General features: G+C 67.2%; 4 protein-coding genes across 11 annotated transcripts; 3 read left to right on the plus strand and 1 right to left on the minus strand.

Annotated features, from left to right (window-relative positions):
• Positions 1 to 1,525: 1,525 nt before the first annotated feature.
• Positions 1,526 to 6,488, plus strand: PNPLA2 (patatin like phospholipase domain containing 2). 2 transcript variants are annotated; one of them, XM_057729250.1, is made up of 9 exons: positions 1,527 to 1,849; positions 3,596 to 3,828; positions 3,917 to 3,982; positions 4,318 to 4,527; positions 4,742 to 4,802; positions 4,885 to 5,067; positions 5,177 to 5,309; positions 5,515 to 5,637; positions 5,726 to 6,488. In XM_057729250.1, exons 1-9 carry the CDS (start codon positions 1,663 to 1,665, stop codon positions 5,994 to 5,996), a joined length of 1,467 nt encoding a protein of 488 aa, XP_057585233.1. In that variant the 5' UTR covers positions 1,527 to 1,662; the 3' UTR covers positions 5,997 to 6,488. The 2 variants fall into 2 exon arrangements, with proteins under 2 accessions (XP_057585234.1, XP_057585233.1); XM_057729251.1 differs by lacking the exon at positions 3,917 to 3,982 and having other exon boundaries at positions 1,526 to 1,849.
• Positions 6,489 to 9,499: 3,011 nt separating this feature from the next.
• On the plus strand, positions 9,500 to 12,818 carry CRACR2B (calcium release activated channel regulator 2B). Of its 3 annotated transcripts, none has more exons than XM_057728342.1 (9): positions 9,500 to 9,674; positions 9,754 to 9,865; positions 10,303 to 10,480; positions 10,925 to 11,071; positions 11,169 to 11,259; positions 11,388 to 11,480; positions 11,612 to 11,655; positions 11,721 to 12,144; positions 12,325 to 12,818. In XM_057728342.1, the coding sequence occupies exons 1-9, from the start codon at positions 9,513 to 9,515 to the stop codon at positions 12,562 to 12,564; spliced, it is 1,491 nt and encodes a 496-aa protein (XP_057584325.1). In that variant the 5' UTR covers positions 9,500 to 9,512; the 3' UTR covers positions 12,565 to 12,818. The 3 variants fall into 3 exon arrangements, with proteins under 3 accessions (XP_057584325.1, XP_057584324.1, XP_057584323.1); XM_057728341.1 differs by lacking the exon at positions 11,612 to 11,655 and having other exon boundaries at positions 11,714 to 11,880; positions 12,073 to 12,144; positions 12,375 to 12,818; XM_057728340.1 differs by having other exon boundaries at positions 11,388 to 11,880; positions 12,073 to 12,144; positions 12,375 to 12,480.
• Positions 12,819 to 13,630: 812 nt separating this feature from the next.
• Positions 13,631 to 18,316, plus strand: CD151 (CD151 molecule (Raph blood group)). Of its 5 annotated transcripts, none has more exons than XM_057729449.1 (9): positions 13,631 to 13,771; positions 14,730 to 14,793; positions 15,608 to 15,717; positions 15,810 to 16,001; positions 16,417 to 16,491; positions 16,997 to 17,101; positions 17,190 to 17,348; positions 17,475 to 17,561; positions 17,646 to 18,316. In XM_057729449.1, the coding sequence occupies exons 3-9, from the start codon at positions 15,634 to 15,636 to the stop codon at positions 17,703 to 17,705; spliced, it is 762 nt and encodes a 253-aa protein (XP_057585432.1). In that variant the 5' UTR covers positions 13,631 to 13,771; positions 14,730 to 14,793; positions 15,608 to 15,633; the 3' UTR covers positions 17,706 to 18,316. The 5 variants fall into 5 exon arrangements, with proteins under 5 accessions (XP_057585432.1, XP_057585429.1, XP_057585434.1 ...); XM_057729451.1 differs by having other exon boundaries at positions 13,685 to 13,771; positions 15,604 to 15,717; XM_057729447.1 differs by lacking the exon at positions 13,631 to 13,771 and adding an exon at positions 15,015 to 15,210 and having other exon boundaries at positions 15,604 to 15,717.
• A 1,262-nt stretch (positions 18,317 to 19,578) lies between these two features.
• POLR2L (RNA polymerase II, I and III subunit L) lies at positions 19,579 to 21,359 on the minus strand. The gene is made up of 2 exons (XM_057726034.1): positions 21,196 to 21,359; positions 19,579 to 19,842 (listed from the first exon to the last, which is right to left on the minus strand). Exons 1-2 carry the CDS (start codon positions 21,288 to 21,290, stop codon positions 19,734 to 19,736), a joined length of 204 nt encoding a protein of 67 aa, XP_057582017.1. The 5' UTR covers positions 21,291 to 21,359; the 3' UTR covers positions 19,579 to 19,733.
• Between the last annotated feature and the right edge of the window lie 16 nt (positions 21,360 to 21,375).

Genomic DNA, 21,375 nt, shown 5'->3' on the forward strand with positions numbered 1-21,375 from the left:
TGGGGGTCTGTTCCATCCCCACTGTGTCACAATCCTCGTCCCCTGCTGCCTCCAGCAGCATCTCCAAGGGCTCAGTCACCTTTATGCGGCCACACGCTCTGTACCACACCTCCATCCAAAGCACTTGGGGTTCTAAATCAAATTCCCTCCTCCCCCTGCCTTCCCCTTTCCCAGCACCCAGGCCAGGGCCCCCCTCTCCTAATCCTCCCACCCAGGGCCTTTGAACGTCCTGTGGGTCAGTGGCCCTTTGCCTTCCCATGTTAACAGTGTCCACACACCTCTTGATCTCTCTCAGTCCTTATTTGAACTTATGGAAACCATCTCTCCCACCCCACAATCCCTTGCCCCAAGTGGGGCCAGATTTGTGCTGACTTTGCTCAGTGCTCTACCTGTGCTGGGCCCCATGCCTGGCACACGTGGTGTTAAGTAGGGTGGCTTGGAGCACAGAGGCTGAGGACTGGGTGGCAGGACGCCAAATGGTCCTGTTCTGGAGAGGCCCCGCTCTGGCTTCTCTGCCTGGGCCTGGGTGGGGGGCAGCCCCCGCTTTGGGAGTGAGTGCTCTGAGGAGACAAACCCACACTGGCTACCCACCACGCAGCATAGACAAGCCCCTTGTTTGGGAGGTGGGTGAGGTGCAGGGCTGGCTCCCAGATGGAAGCTAGGCTAGGCCTGCCCTACAGCCCAGGAGAAAAATGCGGAAGAGGGGTGGGAAGGTGACATCACCGTGAGTGCTCCACCTGCTGGGGCAATTAGTGGGGACGGGATAGTCGAGTCATATCCACGTAGACCCCACCTGAGAAGCTGGGGCGGTTCGCAGGCTTAACCCACGCTAGTGCCCAGGTAGAGAGGGGCCCTGGGTAGCCAGGGCTGGGCCCGGATGTCGGGTGTGGGTCTGCGACGCTGGTGTTCTCTCTGGACGTTGTTTGCTTGTGATTTGCACGTGGCCTTGTATACTCATGGGTCAGTCTGTGGATGAGTCGGTGGGCCCTTCAGGTCCCTGCCGCCTGGCCAGCCCCTCAGCGTCCGGGGTGGGTGTTGTAGGCCGATCTTCGAGAGAGGGGGCGGATGCTGCCCAGACAGCGGGACCCTCCCCTCGCGGGTATCCTGGTCAGACTGCGGGCGTCGTCCCCGCACTTCTGGGCCACTGTGTGTGCCCTCTCGCCGTCCACGATGGCGGGGGGCGGGAGAGAAGGCAGCGGGAAGCCAGGGACGCAGACTTTTGTCCGGGCCTGGCCGGTGTCTTTGGCCGGACCGCAGGTGTCGCGCCTCAGGGCCCAGTGGCCTGGACAGAGGATGGGGGGCCGGGGGCGGGGTCTCAGGGCCGCGGCCGGGGCTCCGGGAGGGATCTCTGGGTATAGGTGGGCTTCCGGGGAGGGGCGTGGTCTCGGCGCCGGGCTCCGGTCTGGGCGGGGCCTCGGGGCCAGGCACTGGGCCCCAGGGCCCGTCCCGAGGGCGCGGCCGTTCCCCGCGCGCCCCGATTGGGCCGCGCGTGCCTGTTCTGCCCCGCCCCCCTCTAAAATCACCACCTCCCGGCGCAGAGTCTCCAGCTCCGCCGGCTGAGACCCCGAGCCTCCGCCACCGCCGGGCCGGGCGGCCGGGTCTGGCCCCGGCTCCAGAGCGAGCGGCGAGCGCGCGGCGCCCGGGAGCCCGGCGGCCGCCGCGATGTTCCCCAGGGAGACGACGTGGAACATCTCGTTCGCAGGCTGCGGCTTTCTCGGCGTCTACCACATCGGCGTGGCCTCCTGCCTGCAGGAGCACGCGCCCTTCCTGGTGGCCAACGCCACGCATATCTACGGCGCCTCGGCCGGGGCGCTCACGGCCACGGCGCTGGTCACCGGGGCCTGCCTGGGTGAGCGGGGCGGGCGGGGGCCGGGCGGAGGCCCCTCGGGAGCGTGGAGCGCCCCGCTCAATCCGCACAGGGCAGCGGGCCGGGCCGCGGGGGCCGTGGGGAGGGGGTCTCTGCCCGGGACCCCGGCCGAGGGTCCGATCCCGGGCGCCGGCCAGGGGCGGGGCCGGCCTTGTTTTGCTCCGACGGCGCCCGGGGGTTGGAGGAGGGCCCCGCGCCTCTGGGCAGAGGCTGCCGCCTAGGGCCCGCCTCCCGGGCCCGGAGGTTTGGGGGCGGGCAGATGCAGCACGAGCTGTTTCATTGGAAAGAGACGGTAGTTCGTGGGCGGGACCGCGAGGGTCGGAGGAGGGGCCTAGGCAGTCCTCCTGCCCCCGGCATCGGACCGGGTGCCAGCGGTCACTGTGTCCTGGGGCTACGGCTTTCCAGACTACCGGCCCCGGGGCCGGGTATGGGGTTGGCCTCCGAGGAGCGCGTCTGGGCACTGTGGCCTGGTGCCTCCCGAGGGCCCCAGCGCAAGCTCTCTCCCGCCCTCTTCCCCCTGGCGCGCGGCCCGCTGTGGGTCTGGGTCCGCGGCTGGGGCCAGCTCCCGTTGCCCACTCCGGGGGGTGAGAGGCTCTTCAGGACTCTGCAGCCCGGGAGTGGCTTCCTCCACCCACACGCTTCCGGAGGCCGGTGCGAGTGATGTTTACAGGACTGGGAGTCCTCCAGGAGCCCTGGGAATGCTGCCCGGCCCCCAGCCGGCAAACAGCGCCCAAAGTGACAGAGGGGTCATTAGCTTCCGGAATGCCCCGCCCAGCAGGAGCCTGTCCAGGGTTCTCCCCTGCCCCTGCGGGGACCTCTGCCCGGAGGGAGTGGGGTGGAAGGAGCACAGCTCCACATTTCACCAGTGTGAGTTCACCTGGGACCTCGCCACTGTGGCCCTGCCCCTCCCTCGCATGGAGGCCTTCAGCAAAGTGCTCCTCAGACCCCCTGCTGGTCTCAGGACACCCCTAGGTCCGTGGTATCTAGTTGAGGACATGGCTCCCAGGGTGCCTCCCCCACCCCACTCCCAAGAAACATCTTTCTCACCAGTGGGAGTGGTCTTGGGCAGCTGGAGCCCCCGCTGTGTGGCAGGTATTGGCCCCACACTGCCCCACCCGACCCTGGTGACGGTCCTCAGCTCCTCCCCAAGGCCTTTGTGCTCGCCAACTACTCCTGGGCCTGCTCCCACCCTGGCTTCGTCCTGGGCCAGTGCCCACGGGACTGGGAGAGGAACGTTGGGGGTTGCTTGCTCTTGGCTGCAGTGGGAGGCGAGTGTGCTTCCCCAGGAGCGATGGGGCCCCACTGTGTCTGAGCTCACACCCCTGGGCCTGTGGGCCCCCTGGGCTGCACTAGGGTCTCTGCATCTGGATCTGGCTGAGTGGGTGAAGGCTGAGGCTGGGCAGAGTTGAGCCTCTGCCTTCTACCCTTCCCGAGGGGACTGGGAGCCATGTCAGGCGAGGCCCAGTGACTCACGGACCAGGGCAGGCAATTGGGAAATACTGGGCAGAGGGCAAGCCGTGACCGCAGCTCCTGGCCTCCCAGGAGCCCCTCTCTCCCCAGGAGCAGCAGCAGAAGCCCCAGTTGTGGGCCAGGCCCTACAGTGGACACCGACAGTCCTCTAGGGTAGGCAGGGTGCCAAGAGTCTCTGCCGTGGCCCCTGGGCACGGAGCCCTGGGGTGCGTGAAGCCCAGGAGTGCTGGCCCCTGACCCTTGGCCCTGCTGCCCCAGGTGAGGCCGGTGCTAACATCATCGAGGTGTCGAAAGAAGCCCGAAAGCGGTTCTTGGGCCCACTGCACCCCTCCTTCAACCTGGTGAAGACCATCCGGGGCTGCCTGCTGAAGACGCTGCCTGCCAACGGCCATGAGCGCGCCTGCGGCCGCCTGGGCATCTCCCTGACCCGTGTCTCTGATGGCGAGAACGTTATTCTAACCCACTTCAACTCCAAGGAGGAGCTTATCCAGGTGGGCCCTGGGGGCCCCACTGGGGGCACAGTAGGAACCCCGAGGCCCCTGCTCACTGCCCCCCCCCGCCCCCGTCTCCACCCCACAGGCCAACGTCTGCAGCACCTTCATCCCCGTGTACTGCGGCCTCATCCCTCCTTCCCTCCAGGGGGTAGTGAGTATCCCCTGGGCACCTTCCCTGTGTGGGCTGCAGGACGAGGGGGGAGGAGGAAGGCCATCCGTGCCCACTTCCCAGCCCCAATCCTGCCACAGCCTGTTGCCTCACTTCCCCGCAGTTACTCAAGAGCCGGCCGCCCTGCGCAGACGCACATTTTCTGTGGCTGTCCACCCCCCCCCCCACCGTCTGGCCATCTGCTCAGTGGCCAGTGCCCAGTGGGTGAAAGGCCCAAATGAAATAGCCACTCGGGGGGGGGAGCCTGAGGGGGCTGGGGGGGGGCCTCAGCTCACCCCGCATGCCCGTCCCTGTATGACCCTGTGTCCCTGGCACAGCGCTACGTGGATGGCGGCATCTCCGACAACCTGCCGCTCTACGAGCTCAAGAACACCATCACGGTGTCCCCCTTCTCAGGCGAGAGTGACATCTGCCCACAGGACAGCTCCACCAATATCCACGAGCTGCGCGTCACCAACACCAGCATCCAGTTCAACCTGCGGAACCTCTACCGCCTCTCCAAGGCCCTGTTCCCGCCTGAGCCCCTGGTGAGGCCCACCCTCCTCGCCGGGCACCGCAGGCAGCTGCCCAGGGGCCTTCCTGGCTGTGGCACGCACAACCTCTGCACCCTCTGCCCAACCTGGATCTGGTCCTGGATCCAAGTTAGCTTGGAGTGGGGCAGGGCGGTGGTGCTGGGGTGCCGGGGACCCTATCGTGCCCGTCTGCCTCCCCTGCCCCAGTTTACACATCCCCCTGCCTCAGGTGCTTCGAGAGATGTGCAAGCAGGGCTACAGGGATGGCCTGCGCTTCCTGCGGCGCAACGGTGCGTGTGGGCGCCTGGGGAGTCGGGTGGGCTCCGCCAGCCCCGGCGGTGCTGATCACCTGTCGGGTCCTCCCCACCCCAGGCCTCCTGAACCGGCCCAACCCCTTGCTGGCGCTGCCTCCCACCCACCCCCCTGCCCCCGAGGACGAGAACGCAGGTGCACAGGAGGCCGAGGCGGCCCCAGAGACCAGAGCAGTGAAGGAGCGGCTGCGGCAGCCTGCGGAGGACCACATCCTGGAGCACCTGCCCTCGAGGCTCAATGAGGGTGTGTGGGATTGGTGGAGGGGGCACCTGGGGGGTGGCACAGGAGCAGAGGGGTCCTAGGCTCCACCTCCCCCACCGACCTGCCACTGGCGTCCCTCCTGCACCCACAGCCCTGCTGGAGGCCTGCATGGAGCCCACGGACCTGCTGACCACGCTCTCCAACATGCTGCCCGTGCGGCTGGCCACGGCCATGATGGTGCCCTACACGCTGCCGCTGGAGAGCGCCGTATGCTTCACCATCCGGTGCGGGCCAGGGGGAGGGGCGCCGGGGCGGACTCCAGGCTCATCCCTGGGTGGGAGGCACGCGAAGGAAGACAGCGGCGGTTGGTTTGAGGGGCTGCAAAGATGCCACGTCGGGGCCCAGAACCTGGGCACGGTTGGGGGGGGGCGGGGCGGGCGTGAGGACCGGACCGCAGCCCCTGAGGCTATGCCCTGCGCCCGGCCCCAGCTTGCTGGAGTGGCTACCCGACGTCCCTGAGGACATCCGGTGGATGAAGGAGCAGACAGGCAGCATCTGCCAGTACCTGATGATGCGCGCCAAGAGGAAGCTGGGCAGCCACCTTTCCTCCAGGTGAGCCCCTCGCTGCCGTGTCCGCCCCTGCCCGCAGCCTCGGGGCCCACACGCAAGCCCTCCCTGGCTCGGTCCCTCCCGCCCGCAGGCCGTCGGAGCAGGCGGAGCTGCGCCGCGCACGGTCGCTGCCCTCCGTGCCGCTGTCCTGCGCCGCCTACAGCGAGGCGCTGCCCAGCTGGATGCGCAACAGCCTGTCGCTAGGGGACGTGCTGGCCAAGTGGGAGGAGTGCCAGCGGCAGCTGCTGCTCGGCCTCTTCTGCACCCACGTGGCCTTCCCGCCGGACGCCCTGCGCATGCGTGCCCCCGCCGGCCCGGCCCCCGCGCCCCAGCAGCCCCCGCCCAGCTCGCCGCCTCGCTGAGAGCTCCCGCTCTCCCGGCCTCCCGGGTCCCGGTGCCGAGGGCCGGGTCCTCCAGCCTCCCTGCCCCGTGAGGCGGGGCCCGGGGCCAGCTGAGCTCTCCCACCCCCACTTCCCGCGGCCTCGCTCCATCCCCCCCTGCGGCGTGAGGATTCGGGGGTCCCTCACGCTGCGGACCGCCGCACGCTGCCCGAGGGGGCTTTGCTGTCAACCGACCGCTCACTCGCTGCACTGAGGAGGGAGGGGCGTGGAGTAGCCCTCCCCTCGCAGAGGCCCCCTGCCTGTGCTTTACCCTTCCCTTCCCGGCCCCGCCCCGGGGCTGGGGGCGCCCACGCCTGCGGCCCCTGCGGGACACCCCGCCCGCGAGTGCAGTATTACTCCTGAGAACTTTGCACCTGCTCCTCCCTCCACGTTTTTCACGTTTGGCTGAAGAATGTCTGTGAAGAATTATTTATTTTTGCCAAAGCAGATGTAATAAATGCCAGCGCTCAGCCCTGCCTCCCTCACTTGTATGCGACGCACCCCGCCGCCCCCAGCTGACCCCCCGTGTCTCTACAGCCTCAGGCCAGGACTTCCTGGGGGGCTCCCACTCAAAGCACTGTGGGCTTCCCGGGCTGCAGCCCACTCCCCTGGTGGGGACCCTCGGGCACAGCTTTCCATCGGCCAGTAGAAATATCTGGGACCAAGATCCTTGCAAAATAAAAACAGAACTGTTTAGTTTCTTACCAAGGTGGTGTCTGTACCTCCGATCCATGGTGCCCTGGGGGCATGGGACTGATTTCCCAAAGGTTGGGTGGCCATGCAGGCTGAGGTTCTAAGCTGAGCGGCAGGGCTGCTCCCCTGGGGTTGTCTGGCCCAAGGCTCTGTGGGAGGTGCAGTCTTGCCCTTGCGATCAGGAGCCTCCCTGGCCAGGGGCACACACCTCGTTCCCCTGTCCCCATTCCCCCAACAGTGTACCAGTCTCCTGCCCATATACAGGAGGGACCTGGAATGTTAGGTGGGGTGAGGTCTGAGCCAAAAGGGGCTGGATCTTGTTCTGGGGGAGACATGGTTTCCTGCAGGCCTCCTCTGCCCTTCCCCAGGCAGTCTGAGAGGATGCGACCAGCCCTCCCTGGGGACCACAAGTGCCCAGGCAGTGATGGGTGCCTGAGCAGAACCGGGTGCTGGGCTGGCGGTCCAGAGGTCTTAGTCCTGCCAGGTTCAGCACCTGCCCATCCACCCCTTCCCCTCGAGGCACAGGGCAGCCCTGCTGGCAGCGGCAGAGGGGCAGCCCCTGGCCAACAATAACGGTCGGTGGTGGGAAGGCATAACTGGGAGAGCCGGCTCAGCAAGTCCCTGTGCGCCTGTGCCAGGGGCCACCCCCACCCCCCCCCTTGATCTCAAGGTCCTGTCCTATAGTTCAACCTGTTCTGGTTCAGCAGGAGCCCAGGGCCCTGGAGAAGCAGACGCCTCCGGCCCCAGCACTGCCAGGACAGCCCTGCAAGGCCAGCAGGTGCAGGTGGGTGCAGGGGCTGGGCTGGAGCCAGGGAGGGGGATCCCTGGGAAGAGGATGGGGTTTTCTCCCCCAGCAGGAAGGTCACACGCAGGCCCCACCCAGCACCTTCAGGCAGCCCTCCCCCAACAGGAACCAGGGTCAGGGCTGTGCCCCTAAAGGAGTGCTTGGGTGCCTGCTGAGATGAGAACCTCCTTCTGCCCCCACCCCAGTCAGTCACCCTCACACACACAGGCATCTATGCCACTGATTTAAATACCATTTTCTAGTATAGTATGTGTGTATTGTTTTAAAATGGACAAAACAATTGGAGAAGTATAGGGAAGAAAGGAAAGTCACCCCGCTTCTAGAGATAACCGTTGAAAATATTTTGGTCTATTTCCTGCCTGGCTTTTTCCTGCGCATACTTCGGCGCCTTAAGCCAGGATCCTCAGGACTGCCCCCCCACTTCGGCCCTGTGCAGGAAGGGTCCCCAGGGTCATTTCCACCCCGCCCTGCACTCGGGCTCTGCCAGGATGGGCGTTCAGGGGTTGGGGGCCATATGCAGCGGCGGACAGGCTATGAGGCGAGCGCTGGGCCACCGGGGCAGCACCGAGAGGCGGGGACACGGCAACGCGGCGGCTCCGCCCGGGGCTGGCCCTACTGGGGTCTCCGTGCCCGTAGGAGGACGCCCGGTGTGTGGCAGGTGTGGCGGTGTGTGGCAGGTGTGGCGGTGAAGCTGGCAGGTAGGCACCTGGCGGGTCCCCCTGCCCATGTCAGCCCCGGGCCCCCACGCCCGCCTCTCCTGGTCACTGCAGGGCGCCGATCCTCTGTTGTGGTTAGGGACTCTGGTGCCCCTTGGGGCACACAGCCACGGGGTCAGATGGGGATAGGCCCCCAGGGTGTGGGGGCTCAGGCAGCCTTTCCTCCCGCACCCTGGCCCGGCCACAGCACAGCTTCCGGCTGGGGTGGCCCTCTGGTCCCATGGAGGCTGCCAGTTGCTGGTGGGGCAGTGCGCGTGAGGGGGAGGGGGATGTCTCCACTCCCGTGTCCCCTCCTCTTGCCTTTCCTCAGACCTGCCCTCTTTGCAGATCGACACCCCATCCCCGAGGTATAGGGGTGGGGAGAGAATCACAGTCCTGGATTGAGAGGCGAGGACCCCAGGGTCCCAGGTGGGGGGTGTCGCCATGCTGGGGCTTAGGTTTGGGAAATCCGGGGTCAGGGTGTTGTGGGAACAACAGGTGGTCTGACTAGGGACAGGGCACCCCTGCGGGGAGGGAGGCCAGTCTGGTGGAGGGCACAGGGCCAGCCAGAGGGGCTGTGAAGCCAGGCTCTGGGGTTGTTCCTGACACGAGCCACAGAAGGGAAGGCCCTGTGGCCCAGGCTGGACCCTGAGCCTGCACCCCTTGGGGCCCGGTGCCAGTGGGAGGGGCTGTGGGCAGGGAGGGAGGAGCTCACCCGCTTGCCAGCTGGCTGGAGGCAGGGCCCAGAGGCCCAGGCTCAGGGGCTAAGGACTCAGCTGGGATGGGCTGATGCCATTGGCCCAGCCCAACCAGCCCCATCTCCAGGCCCCTGACTCCAGGACCTGTTCAGCTCCTCTGCGGCTGACCACTCCCTCACCAAATCCTTGCCCCCTTTCCCAAGTCCCCACTGCCTCCTTTTCCTTCACAAGATCTATAGCTGCCCACCCCCTCCCCGCAACACACAGAGACTGTGCCCTCCCCCCTAGTGCATCCTCTCCCGCACCAGCTGGATGGCCGAGCCAGCATGGCTCCACCCATGCCACCTCGCCCTGGCCGCTGGCCGCACTACCTGCAATCGGGCCAGCCCTCCCCCAGCTGCCCCGCCTCTTGGGCCTTCCAGGCCCTCTCCCACCTTCCCCTGGGGGCAGGGAGGCTCCTCTGCTCCCACTGCCCCAGCTTAGCCCTCCACCACCCTTGCCCCTCACCCTCTCTCTGCCTTCCTCCTTCCTCTCCCCTCATCTCTCCTCAGCTCTGCTTAGGCCCTGACTCCTCGGCTTGGCAGCACCCGAGGCTGAGCCCCCCGCCATGGCCAGCCCTGGGAAGCCTGGGGCTGGGGAGGCCTTGGAGGAGGGTTGGGGAGAGGAGCATGCCCCAGGGCCACGGGCAGCGATGCTGGAGCAGGCCCAGGAGCTGTTCCTGCTGTGTGACAAGGAGGCCAAGGGATTCATCACCCGGCAAGACCTGCAGGTGAGCCCCCTGCCCCAGAAGGCCGCCCCACCCCAGGGCTGACCTTGGCCACTCAGCCCTGCCATCCTTGCCCCATCAGGGCCTGCAGAGCGACCTGCCCCTCACGCCCGAGCAGCTGGAGGCTGTGTTCGAAAGCCTGGACCAGGGGCACACCGGCTTCCTCACCGCTCGGGAGTTCTGCCTTGGCCTGGGTGAGCCTGGGCCCTGAGGCCCTCCCCCCTCCACTGCTGCTCAGACGCCCTCCGCTGGCACACGTGCGGCTCTCTGGGGCCCACAGCCGCAAGGATGGCAGCCTGTGCCTCTCCACCGCCTCCCTCTGGAGCACACACCAGTGTCTGAATACACAGGCACCACGGGAAGCCCCCCAGATGCTGCCGCATGTGTGTAGATCACCTGCTCCCCACCCCTCTCCCTGAGCCAAATCCAGGGGAGGGCTGGGAGCCAGGCATGTCTCATTTTGGCCTGAGCCCAGCTGTCACCTCCCATTCCCAAGACAAGAATTGGACCAGAATAAGGAAGAAAAACAGGAAACTGGGCTCAGAGAAAGAGCAGGATGTGTGTGTGGGGGGGAGTACTGGGCTGCGGGTGGGAGCCCACAGCCCTGTAATCTCTCCTCCCATGCCCACAGGGAAGTTTGCAGGGGCAGAGTCTGCCCCGGACGCTCTGCCCTCCCAGGTTCCAGAGGAAACCTTCGAGTCGGGCTGGTCTGATATGCAAGGCACCGGGGGCTCCCTGGAGGAGGAGGATGAGGACGAGCGCTTCTGCTCTGCGCTAGAGCAGCTGGGGGTGGCCCGGGTCCTGGGCAAGTGAGTCCAGGCTGGCCCAGCTCCCCGCACCTCATCTGCTCCCCCTCCACCGGCAGGCCGCCTGTCCCTGTCCCTTGCGTGTGTCCCCAGGCAGGACCTCTAGGCCAAGTCTGGCCCAATCTTTGCCTCTCAGCTGCGACTCCTGAGGGCGGGCGGGCGTGATTTCCCACAGAATTTGCATTTCAGGAGGCAGCAGTCAGGGCTGCGCCCAGCACAGCACCATGTGCACTTGGGCACAGCCTTGTGTACACAAGGACACAACCCCATATACACACACCTCCTGGCCACACAAGCCCCGCACTTGCACAGGCCCCCGCAGGAGTGAAAGCACCCGGGAGAGGGATGCCAAGACTACAGGGGGCCTCTGGGGGCTTACCCTTCAGGGGATGGGGGGTGGGGTGGGGAGTTCCCGCGTCAGCTGCAGCCCCTGCCCACCTGCTCCAGGCAGCGGGCGATCCGGATGCTCTGGACCTGGCTGCAGCGTGAGCGACCCGAACTGCTGGGCTCCTTCGAGGACGTTCTGATGCATGCGTCGGCCTGCCTGGAGGAGGCGGCCCGAGAGCGGGACGGCCTGGAGCAGGCTCTGCGGCGGTGAGGCCTGGGGGGCCCCGCGAGGCGGTAGCGGCGGGGCCGGTGGCTGTGGTGCTGGCAGTCCCTGAGCAGCCGTCTCACCCCCGGTTTCCCGAAGGCGGGAGAGCGAGCACGAGAGAGAGGTGCAGTGTCTGTACGAGGAGATGGAGCAGCAGCTCCGCGAGCAGCGCCAGCGCCTGCGGAGGCAGGTGGGCTCGCAGCGCCGCCCCGCGCCCATCCCCCCGGGTCTCCCCGGCCCCGCCGTCTCCGCACCGGTCCCACCAGCGCCCCTGCCCCTCCTCCGCCCGCGGGGCTCAGGTGTCCCCGCGCGTCCTAGGGCCACCCCCGGGAGGAGCGGAGAGGCCGCCTAGAGCTGGAGCTGCAGAGCCGCGAGCAGGAGCTGGAGCGCGCGGGGCTGCGGCAGCGGGAGGTGAGTGGCGGCCGGGCGGACGGCCCCGGGCCGGGGGTGGGTGGGATGCGCAGCGGCCCAGCCCAGGCCCCAGCGCCACCGTCCCCCGGCACTCCCTGGCGTCCTTGCGGCCCTTGGGCCTGTGTCCCCAGCCCCGGAATTGTTGGGAGTCGGGCGGACACAGCCCCCTGGGGACGTGGCGGGGTGGGGCGGGGTCCTCTGCAGCCTGGATACCCCCACCGCCCACCGCCCAGCTGGAAGAGCAGCTGCAGGCCCGGACCGCGGAGCAGCTGGAGGCGCAGGCGCAGAACGCCCAGCTGTGGCTGGCCAACGAGGCGCTGCGGACGCAACTGGAGGGCGCGCAGGAGCAGCTCCGCAGGCTGCAGGGCGACGCGCAGGGCCGCCGGGAGCAAACCCAACGGTGCCAGAGGGCGGGGCTGGGGCGGCCCTCCAGAGCGGGCCCGGGGGCGGGGGGGTCGCGTGGGAGCTCGGGCTTCCGTCCCACCACGTCCCAGCCCCGCCTCCAGGGTCTCCGTGGGACAGGGTTCTCCGGGGGGCCGGGGGGCGCCCCGCGGAGCCTTCCTGCGTCCAAACCACCATCTCCGTCCTGCAGAGACGTGGTCGCGGTCTCGAGGAACATGCAGAAAGAGAAGCTCAGCCTCCTGCGGCAACTGGAACTCCTCAGGTGCGTCAGGAAGGGGCCAGCACAGCTCCTAGCTCCCAAACAGTCCCGATCATGGCCCCATCCCCCTGCGAGGAAGTCCTTCCTTGCGTCTGCCCTCCATCCCTCATGCTGCGGCCCCCGGCAGACACCTCTCTTCGGGTCTGAGGGAGCACCAGAGCCCGTGCCCACATTCCCACCCAGGAATGCTGCCTCTTGCGACCTCTCAGAGCCCCTGGACCCCTATTCCCCAGGGAGCTGAACACGAGGCTACGAGACGAGAGAGACGTCTGTGAGGCCAAGCGGCTGGGTAGTGGCTGCGAGAAGGCTCTAACCACGGCCCCCCTGCCAGGGCCCACCTGCTGCTGCTGCTGCTCCCACTGTTGTAGCAGCTGGGCTCGCCCCCCCAGACGCGGCTCTGGCCACCTTCCCAGTGCCCGCTGACCAGCCCGAGTGACTCACTGGGCATTACTTGCGTACTCGGAGAAACTGCCCTTGAAGGGACTCGTCATGGCTGGGGGCTGCCCATCCAGGATGTGGGTTCCACCCGGTGGGCTGCCGGCCTGCCTGACTTGCAGACATGAAGGAACTCATCCAGGTGGTCAGGGTCTCACATGCCTCCCTGCCGGGCCTCATCCTACCCCCATCAAAACCAGCACAAAACCTCCGGCTCCAAATAAAGTCTACTGACTGCGCCCTCCTCAGCCTCCTGTGTGTGTGTGAGCTACAGCACTTGTGAGGTACTGAGGTGTCCATCGTCCATACGTGTCCCTGGTCATGTCCCCAAGCCCTCGCCATCCGACAAAGCTGTAGGGACCAAGGACGGAGGCCACTGTCTCCCAGGAAGCAGCAGGCGGGTTCCCTGCCCGCCCCCAGCTTCAGTCAGCCACCCCCTCCCCATGCCAGTCCTCACACAGCCCTGGGTGGGCTAGCCCACTGGAGTCCTGCGTGGAGGCGCCGGGCGTAGGCCTGAGCTGTCCCCTGTGCCCCTCCGCCCTGCCAGCCCGAGCTTCGGGCAGGGAGCGGGGTGAGTGCAGCCCACCGTCCACGGAGACCTGCTTCCACAGACTGGGCGGCCTCGGAGCCCACCGGGGACTCCCTTTCCCCTTCTACCCCCGCTCTCGGCTCCCCAGCGCAGCGGGTCGGCGGCCTCTGCCCTCTCTCCCTCACCTCCCCCGCCACTCCCAGGCGATGCCCTCCGGACGGGACCCTCTCTCACACAGACCCCAGGCCGTCCTCCAAACCGCGCCCAGAGAGGCCAGCCTCTGCATCTGACCACACCCCCGGGCCCTGCCCCCGGGTCTGCTCCGGTTCCGTCGAGCCCTGCCGCCTCCCGCCCCGCCCCGAGCGCAGCTCCTCCCGAGGGCTTGGGCCCCGGCGCGGGGAGGAGAAAAGGGGCACCCCCGGACCCGCAGCCCGCCCGGCCCCCGCCGCCACGGGAAGACCCCCGGCGCCTGCTGCGGCTGCGGTCCCGCCCGCGCGCCGAGCTTTGTCCGGACCTGCCCCTCGCCGCTGCCGGGGCGGGGCCTGCGGGGTGGGGCGGGGCCTGAGGGCCGGGGCGGGGCCCGAGCGGCCGGGTACGTCTGGCTCGCAGGTCCCGGGCCGGCTGCGCCTTCTCCGCCGCCCCCGCCGCGACTCCCACGCGTGGCCGGTGAGTCCGCGCCCCCGGCCCCCGCGGCCGGGAGTAGCCGCGCCCGCTGGCGGCCCTGCAGGCCCCTTCCGGAGGGAGACGCGCGCCGAGAGGCCCGGCGGGCGGAGGGTCCTCCGGGCGAGGGCGAGGCGCCTCCCGGGTCTCCGGACCGGCCTGGCGGCCCCCTCGCGCCAGGGGCTCCTCTTAAGGTCCCCGCTCAGAGCGCGCGGACCCCGGTGCCCTCCCCTCCGCCCAGTGCGAGTGGGCGGGCGGTTCGCCGCGCCGGGGCGTGGGGGGCGGCGGCGGCGGTGACTTCATCGCGGTGACGCGCGCATTCCTCACCCAGCGGGGCAGGAACCGAGTCGGGGTCCCCCACCTTGGGGTGCAGGGCCGCCCACGGGCCCGGTTAGGCTGCGGGGGCCAGGGGTGGGGCGGCTCAGTCCTGGGCCGCGGGAGCTATTTCTGGCCGGCCGGTTCCCCTGGGGATCTCCTCCGCCAGGCCCTCCCGGAACGAGGGGGCCCTCCTCAGCCGGGCGCCCGCGGGCGGGCCGCGGGGGCCGGATCTGTGTCTGGAACCAGCCTCCTCGGGAGGCCTGGGATCCCCGGGCAGGCCCAGGTCTGCGGCACGTGGGGCTTCCACACCCCAGCTGTGCTAGGAGTCTGCGCCTCCTTTTCTTCCCAGGCTGCAGCCACTGCTGCTTGGTGGGGGAAGGGGCAGTGACTCAGAGTGGGGGGCCCGGAGAAGGCGTGGGGTCCCTCCCAGGATGGGACTGTCCAGAAATGTCCTCTGCCCTGCCCAGCCCTAGCCCAGACCAAAATACCAGGCCTGGACGCTCCCCTCTCAACCACGGGCGGGGGTGGTGGTGCCTGTTGTAGAAGGCCAGCTCGGGTCCAGTGCCTGGGTCAGCCACACAGAGGGGTGGCGGGATCCTGCCCATCCAGGTTGAGCCAGACCCGTGACCTGTCCTTGCCTTTCTAGCGGAGCCTCTTTGGGCGGGAATTTCTGTCCACCTGCCCTGCAGACAGCCATCCCCACCAGCCAGGTGAGAGTGCTGGGCGGGGCGGATAAAAGTCCGGCTCTGGGCGGTGCTCAGTCTGGAAACGTGGCCCCGGGCGCTCAGCTACCAACTGTGTCCCACAACCCCCCCACCGCCCCCAGTGCGGACACCCCAGAACAGAGTGGGTGGGGTGGCCATGGGGTGCCTCAGGGGAGGGGCGCAGCCTGTAGCTACACTTGTCCCTGGGGCCTGTGTCCCCTTTCCAGTAAGGAGCGCCAGCACAGGAAGAACGCCCCAGGTCTGGGGTGTGTGTGTCTGCCAGCTCTGCCTGCCCTGGCTGGGAGGAAGGAAGGCCTGCCCTTTCACAGAGGCCTGAGGGGCTTCCCTAAGGCCACAGGACTAGGCTAGAAAGGGGCAGGTCAGTCTGTCTTTGAGCAGCCTCCTCCCTGCCCCCAGCAGCCGGTAGGTTCCTGTCAGCCTGTGACGCCAGGCCCGGGAATGCTTGGGTGGGGTGGGGAGCCTGCATGAGCTCACCCTGAGGTGCCTGCCGGGGCTTCCTACCCTGACTGCCAGCAGGGGTGAGTCAGCCTGTGGCGGTTGGGGTCCTCCATGCCCCCCTCACTGTGCTCTGGGCTCTGGTCAGGGAAGCTAAGCCCCCTGGCCTTCAGCTAGGCTGTGGGCACCCCATGTGCCCTCGTTGCCAGGGTGGTGGGGGCTCCCAGGAAGTGTCCTGGTTCCCATGGACACTCTTCCAGAGCATTCACCCAGGAAGGTGGTTGACTTGGCCCCAACCTGGGGCTGCTTTGGACATCTGTGTCCCCTCCTGTCCCCACTGGTATCTGGCTGTCCTCCCAGGTAGGCCCTCCCCCGCCTCCCTGCCCCAGCATGGGTGAGTTCGGCGAGAAGACCACAACATGTGGCACCGTCTGCCTCAAGTACCTGCTCTTCACCTTCAACTGCTGCTTCTGGGTGAGGCACCCCCTCCCCCCGATCTAAAAAGGAGCCTGGCCTGGGGCTCAGACCCGGGGCCAGAGATGGTGACTGGTGTGCACTGCCTGCAGCTGGCTGGTCTGGCCGTCATGGCCGTGGGCATCTGGACACTGGCCCTCAAGAGCGACTACATCAGCCTGCTGGCCTCGGGCACCTACCTGGCCACAGCCTACATCCTGGTGGTGGCGGGTGTTGTCGTCATGGTGACCGGGGTTCTGGGCTGCTGCGCCACCTTCAAGGAGCGGAGGAACCTGCTGCGTCTGGTCAGCAGGGCGTGGCCGGCACTGCGGGGGGGGGGGGGGGGTACCCGCCTGGACTCCCTGCCAGGCTGCCGGGGGAGTTGGCTCTGGGTCCCTGAGGGAGTTAGAAGGGAATGATGGGGGTCAAGTGTGACACTGCAGGACAGACTGCTGTGCTCACCTGGGGGGTATCGCCTCCCACCTGCCCAGCCCTATGAGTCCCCACACCCCAGCTGTGCCAGCCGAGGGGAGACACCTGAGAGTGAGCATCGGGGGGCCTGGCGCTCCCCCAGCCCTTACTTGCTGCCTGGAGCCCTCACTGTGTGGCCTCTTGGGAGCTGAGGGCGGTGCTCTGCTGTCGTGCCTGGACATGGGGAGCCCTCACGGAATGGGAGCGTGCGTGTCGCACCCCAGTTCACTGGGCCCCTGCACCCCCCAGTACTTCATCCTGCTGCTCGTCATCTTTCTGCTGGAGATCATCGCGGGAGTCCTGGCTTACGTTTACTATCAGCAGGTGAGGGGCTTGGGCAGGCCACTGGGGACGTGGGTATGCCTGGACACACAGGGACACACACATGCAGGTGACACGTACATATACACAGGGACACAGACACCCACACACTGGGACACACAGGCAGGGCGAGCACCTCACACAACCCCACAGGCTCCAGCGCTGAGCATCGTGTCATCAGGCCCTGGAGGTGGGGGCTGGGTCACAGAGGGAGGGTGGACCACAGGGATGGAGAGCCTGCCTGCAGCACCCAAGCTGCCTGCTTGGGGGCCCTGGGGGGAGGCAGGTGTCCACAGGGTCTGGAGTACACTCCCTGCCTTCAACCCTCCCCATGGCCACTTGGGTGACTCCAAGCCAGCTGACCCCCCACAACCACGCACCCGAGCCAGTGTCTGAGCCCAGCCCTGCTCGGAGTCCTGTGTGTCTCCCCGACCTGTGCCACCCCCATTCTGTTCCACCTTGGAGAGTCGTAGACTTTGTGGCTGATGCTGTCACTCCCTCACCCCAGCTGAACGCAGAGCTCAAGGAGAACCTGAAGGACACCATGACCAAGCGGTACCACCAGCCGGGCCACGAGGGAGTGACCAGCGCTGTGGACAAGCTGCAGCAGGAGGTGTGTGGGTGGCGCAGGGAGGGGCCTCCCCGGACCTCTGCAGGAGCCCCGGCTGCGGGGCTCATCCTGGGCCGTGTTCTCGCTGCAGTTCCACTGCTGTGGCAGCAACAACTCGCAGGACTGGAGGGACAGCGAGTGGATCCGCTCGGGTGAGGCAGGCGGCCGAGTGGTCCCTGACAGCTGCTGTAAGACTGTGGTGCCTGGCTGCGGGCAGCGGGACCACGCTTCCAACATCTACAAGGTGGAGGTAGGCCGGCGGGGGCCTGCTGAGCTGTCTGGGGCCACGGTGCCCGGGATGATGGGGGCTGGTGGGGCCCCACACCCCAGGGGCCCAAAGGACTTGCTGCCTCAGCGCCCCCCCGCCCCCCTGCAGGGCGGCTGCATCACCAAGCTGGAGACCTTCATCCAGGAGCACCTGCGGATCATCGGGGCTGTGGGCCTCGGCATCGCCTGCGTGCAGGTGGGGGTGGTGGGACAGGCGCTGGGCGCGGTGGTGGGCGTGGTGGCTGGCACTGTGTCTGCTCACATGGGCCCTGTGGCTCAGGTGTTCGGTATGATCTTCACGTGCTGCCTGTACAAGAGCCTGAAGCTGGAGCACTACTGACCCTGCCAGCTGCCGGCCCTCCGTGCGCGCTGCAGCTTCTCGCCATGTGTTGACTACTGACCACCAGCGAGCTGTGGTCCAGGACACAGCTCCGCCCCCTCCCCCGCCAGGGAGACTGTGTTCTTGCACCTGGACCCCCGCACTGTGCCATCACTGTGACCTCTGGGGACCCCCAAACCCCAGAGGCAGCTTCAAGTGCCTTTAGCTGCACACCAAAGTCCCAAGGCTTGAGGTCAGCCCGGCCTGTCTGCCTTTCTGCCAGGGGTGGGGTCGTGGCCTTGGGTTGCTCCCTGAGGCCTGGGCTCAGTCAGAGGGGCCAAGGTGGGCAGAAACAGGCTGGCCCCAGGGGGGCCGGGGGGCAGCAGGTGAGGAGCCTCATGTGCCCGTTTCCCTGGCCCCTCCGGTATTGGGGGCCTCTCTTTAAGCCACCTCCACCCCTGGGGAACACCAAGCAAGGGCTCCCCCTTCTCTCTCCACCACCTACAGGCCTTGTGTCACTAGCTCACTGCTGCCGCCCCTTGCGTCCTGTGGGGTTTACTCACTGCTGTCTTTTAGGATGCCTAGGACCGCTCCTGCTGTGACAGGTGCTCAATAAATGTCTGTGGAATGGATGGCTACACTCACTACGTGGTGACAGAGGCAGTTCTGGTCCCCAGGGCTGTCACGTCCAGCAGAGTGGACAGACCCACCCACCCAGGGCCACAACAAAGGAGAATATGGGGCCAGGTGTGCACTGAGAGCTGAGGGACTCAAGGAGAGGCGGTAGGGACAGCTGAGCACAGACCTTGACGCAGAACCTCGGCCATTCTCAGACACAAAGCTGGTGGTGTGGCCAGAGCCCCAGAAAAAGCAGGGATAAGACTTCAGGGAGCAGCTTGACTGCTTGTGGTTTCCAAAGGCCCTCTGGCCACTGTGCAGGGATCAGGAACTGGGGGAGGGGAGAGTCGTGTCTCAGGAGCAAGTCGTGTGCTGGCAGTGGGAGCCAGGGCTGGAAAGGATGCTGGGCCTGGAGAGGCAGCCGGAGCGTGGCTACTGTGCCCCTTAGCCCAGGCCCCCGAGCTTCTCTCCATCACTGGGCAGACCCCATCTTCCCCAACTGATTTCCTCAACTGCAGTCAGAGGACCCCATTTCAGACATGCGGGCAGCTGGGCCGGCCCTGAGGGAGGTAGCCAGGGAAGACTGCCTCCTTCCCTAACCACACACTCCTGCCCTCTGCCCACTGGAGAGCACCAGGGCCTGCCTGACTCCTGGCCAGGGCGACAGCTTCCAGTTCTAAGCCTCAGCCTGAGCCGGAACAGGACAAAGGTCCCCAAGAGACAGCTCTCCAACTGGTTCATAGGGTGGCATGTTAAACCTGGGGCATGGAGAGGCCGTCCAGCCCAGACCCCAGCAGGGCCTCCCCTGGGCCCACTCCCACCCACTGTGGGGGTCTCAGGGCTGGCTGTGGAGGTGTGCAGTGCTCTGGCCCTCTGTGGAGGGGAGGGGCCTGGTGGCCTTTGGTGGAGCCTGGAAGCTTCTGACAGCAGCACCCTCAAGATGGCAGCTGTACCCACAGTGGGCACTCCACTCAGGGCTCAGAAAACCTGGTTCTTTAGATACTGGGGAATAGCTAAGGACTTCTGTCCTCAGCCTAAAGGGCAGCCAGAACACCACTGTGGGGACACTGGTGCCCCCGCACCTCAACCCAAGCACTCGCGATGTCTGTGCCTTCTGCGAGTGCACCCCCTGCAGGAAGACAGCCCCAGGCTGAGCACTGCTACTGGGATGGCTCTGCCTCCTCCCGGGCCATGAGGGCCGCATCCACCCCTAAATGACTTCACACACGAGACAGGACACAGGAACGGGCGGCAGTGAGTTGCACAAACCCCGGCCAACGGTCAGGACTTCCCTGGGGTCCTCGAAAACATTTACTGGATGGTTCTTTCCAGAGAGACGCACACCCACAGGGCCGTAGGCAGGCATGGCTTCCAGCTCCCCACACCCCCAGGAACAAGCCGTGGGCAAGTTGCTGCCTGCCGGGCACGGGGTCACTTCTCCAGCGGAGCGTAGTTGAGCAGCTTCTCAATCAGGTCCACGTGGGCCAGCAGCATGCGGCGGCAGCAGTAGCGCTTCAGGCCCAGCGCATCCAGGGCGTCCCTGCGGGCGAGGAGAAAGCTGGCTGCAGCCTGTTCATCCTGACAGATGGAGGGCCTTGCCCCGACTGGACAAGCCCTGCTCACCTGCCGTGGGGTCTTCCCTCGGCTCTGCTCCCCATGTCAGGGAGGGAGACACCACTCTCATTTCCCAGAGACGCAGCCCCAGTCACCCTCAAGGCCTCCGGTGTGCAGACACCACGGTGGCTTGGGAAAGGGGAGGCCAGGCTGGGCAGGCCCTGGCTGGGGTACCCTGGGGAAGGGACCCACGCTGCTGCTAGCGCTCACTTGCACTCTGGTCATGCCAGCAGCCTTCTCCGGGCCTGGGGCAAATAAAAAGGCCACCCATTGCTTCCCCATTCATCTGACATGCTTGCATTGAGACCCAAGCCTCGCTGGTACAACCCAGGGCCCAGAAGTTCAAATGTGATAAGGATGGGGCTGTCCACACAGGAGCCAAAGGTCAAACTCTAGTCCAGGGCAGAGACTCAGACAAGCACGGTGGTAACTGCAGCGCTAAGCCGCAAGCACAAAGAGGGCCCCCACGACAGCCCGAAAATGAGGGCTATGTAGCCAGGAAGCTTGTCCTATGTCCTAAAAAGGCCAGCGAGCCTGCAGGACAGGGGGGTGGGCCTAATAGTGGGGAGAAGTTAGGGAGCTGATGGACAGAGGCGGCCGAGGGCTTATTTGCAGTGGAGACGCCCCGGGATACCTAGGAGGCCCCAGACGCCAGCGGCTTCGTGCCCAATTCCCTCTTCTCCCCAAGCTGCGGGTGCAGTGATGGGGACGAATTCCTGAGAAGCAGGTGTGGAGAACAGAGATGGACAAGGCTCCGGGACTGAAAGTCCCCCTCCAGGATCACCTGGAATCTGATGTTGAGTACGCCCTACCCCAGCCCTGGAGGCCGGGACCCCCGACCCCTGCCAGAGACGCCGCGCCCGCAGGCCGGGACCCCTGACCCCCGCCCCAGGCACCGCCCCCGAGGGCAGGGACACCCGCTCCCCGCCCGAGACGCCGCGCAGGCTAGCCGGGACCCCCGGCCCCCGCCCGAGACGCCGCGCCCGCAGGCCGGGACCCCTGACCCCCGCCCCAGGCACCGCCCCCGAGGGCAGGGACCCCCGCCCCCCGCCCGAGACACCGCGGACGCGAGCCGGGACCCCCGCCCCCCGCCCGAGACGCCGCGCCCGCAGGCCGGGAACCCTGACCCCCGCCCCAGGCACTGCCCCCGAGGGCAGGGACCCCTCTCCCCACGCCCCGCAGGCCGAGACCCCGCCGCCCCCAGTGCCCCGCGGGCTGGAGGCCCGGGTGGAGCTCCCCGACCGCTCTGGAGGCCCCCCCGCCTGACCCGGCGTCTCACCCCTCGGTATACTCGGCCTGCAGCAGCCCCAGGTAGGCCTCCCACTTGTTGCCGACGATCTTGCCGCACGTGAAGCAGCGCACGGGGATGATCATGGCGACAGCGCGGCAGCTAGCAGCCAAACTCGTCTCTCCCTCGACGCTTCCGCCCTCGCCGCCGGCCCCGCCCCGGGCGCGCCCA

Source organism: Hippopotamus amphibius, chromosome 3 (genome assembly GCF_030028045.1).
Source record: "Hippopotamus amphibius kiboko isolate mHipAmp2 chromosome 3, mHipAmp2.hap2, whole genome shotgun sequence".
NCBI classification, from domain to species: domain Eukaryota; kingdom Metazoa; phylum Chordata; class Mammalia; order Artiodactyla; family Hippopotamidae; genus Hippopotamus; species Hippopotamus amphibius.

What these genes read in the sequence shown, in the direction of transcription:
- PNPLA2 (XM_057729250.1), top strand. Translation starts at nt 1,663, where the DNA reads ATGTTCCCCAGGGAGACGACGTGGAACATCTCGTTCGCAGGCTGCGGC. An exon ending in CTCCTTCCCTCCAGGGGGTA is followed by an intron (nt 3,983 to 4,317) that starts GTGAGTATCCCC and finishes TCCCTGGCACAG; the next exon opens with CGCTACGTGGATGGCGGCAT. An exon ending in TGTTCCCGCCTGAGCCCCTG is followed by an intron (nt 4,528 to 4,741) that starts GTGAGGCCCACC and finishes CCCCTGCCTCAG; the next exon opens with GTGCTTCGAGAGATGTGCAA.
- CD151 (XM_057729449.1), top strand. Translation starts at nt 15,634, where the DNA reads ATGGGTGAGTTCGGCGAGAAGACCACAACATGTGGCACCGTCTGCCTC. An exon ending in GGAGGAACCTGCTGCGTCTG is followed by an intron (nt 16,002 to 16,416) that starts GTCAGCAGGGCG and finishes TGCACCCCCCAG; the next exon opens with TACTTCATCCTGCTGCTCGT. An exon ending in TGGACAAGCTGCAGCAGGAG is followed by an intron (nt 17,102 to 17,189) that starts GTGTGTGGGTGG and finishes TTCTCGCTGCAG; the next exon opens with TTCCACTGCTGTGGCAGCAA.
- POLR2L (XM_057726034.1), bottom strand. Translation starts at nt 21,290, where the DNA reads ATGATCATCCCCGTGCGCTGCTTCACGTGCGGCAAGATCGTCGGCAAC. An exon ending in CAGGCCGAGTATACCGAGGG is followed by an intron (nt 19,843 to 21,195) that starts GTGAGACGCCGG and finishes CCTCGCCCGCAG; the next exon opens with GGACGCCCTGGATGCGCTGG.
- CRACR2B (XM_057728342.1), top strand. Translation starts at nt 9,513, where the DNA reads ATGGCCAGCCCTGGGAAGCCTGGGGCTGGGGAGGCCTTGGAGGAGGGT. An exon ending in TCACCCGGCAAGACCTGCAG is followed by an intron (nt 9,675 to 9,753) that starts GTGAGCCCCCTG and finishes TTGCCCCATCAG; the next exon opens with GGCCTGCAGAGCGACCTGCC. An exon ending in CGGCAACTGGAACTCCTCAG is followed by an intron (nt 12,145 to 12,324) that starts GTGCGTCAGGAA and finishes ATTCCCACCCAG; the next exon opens with GAATGCTGCCTCTTGCGACC.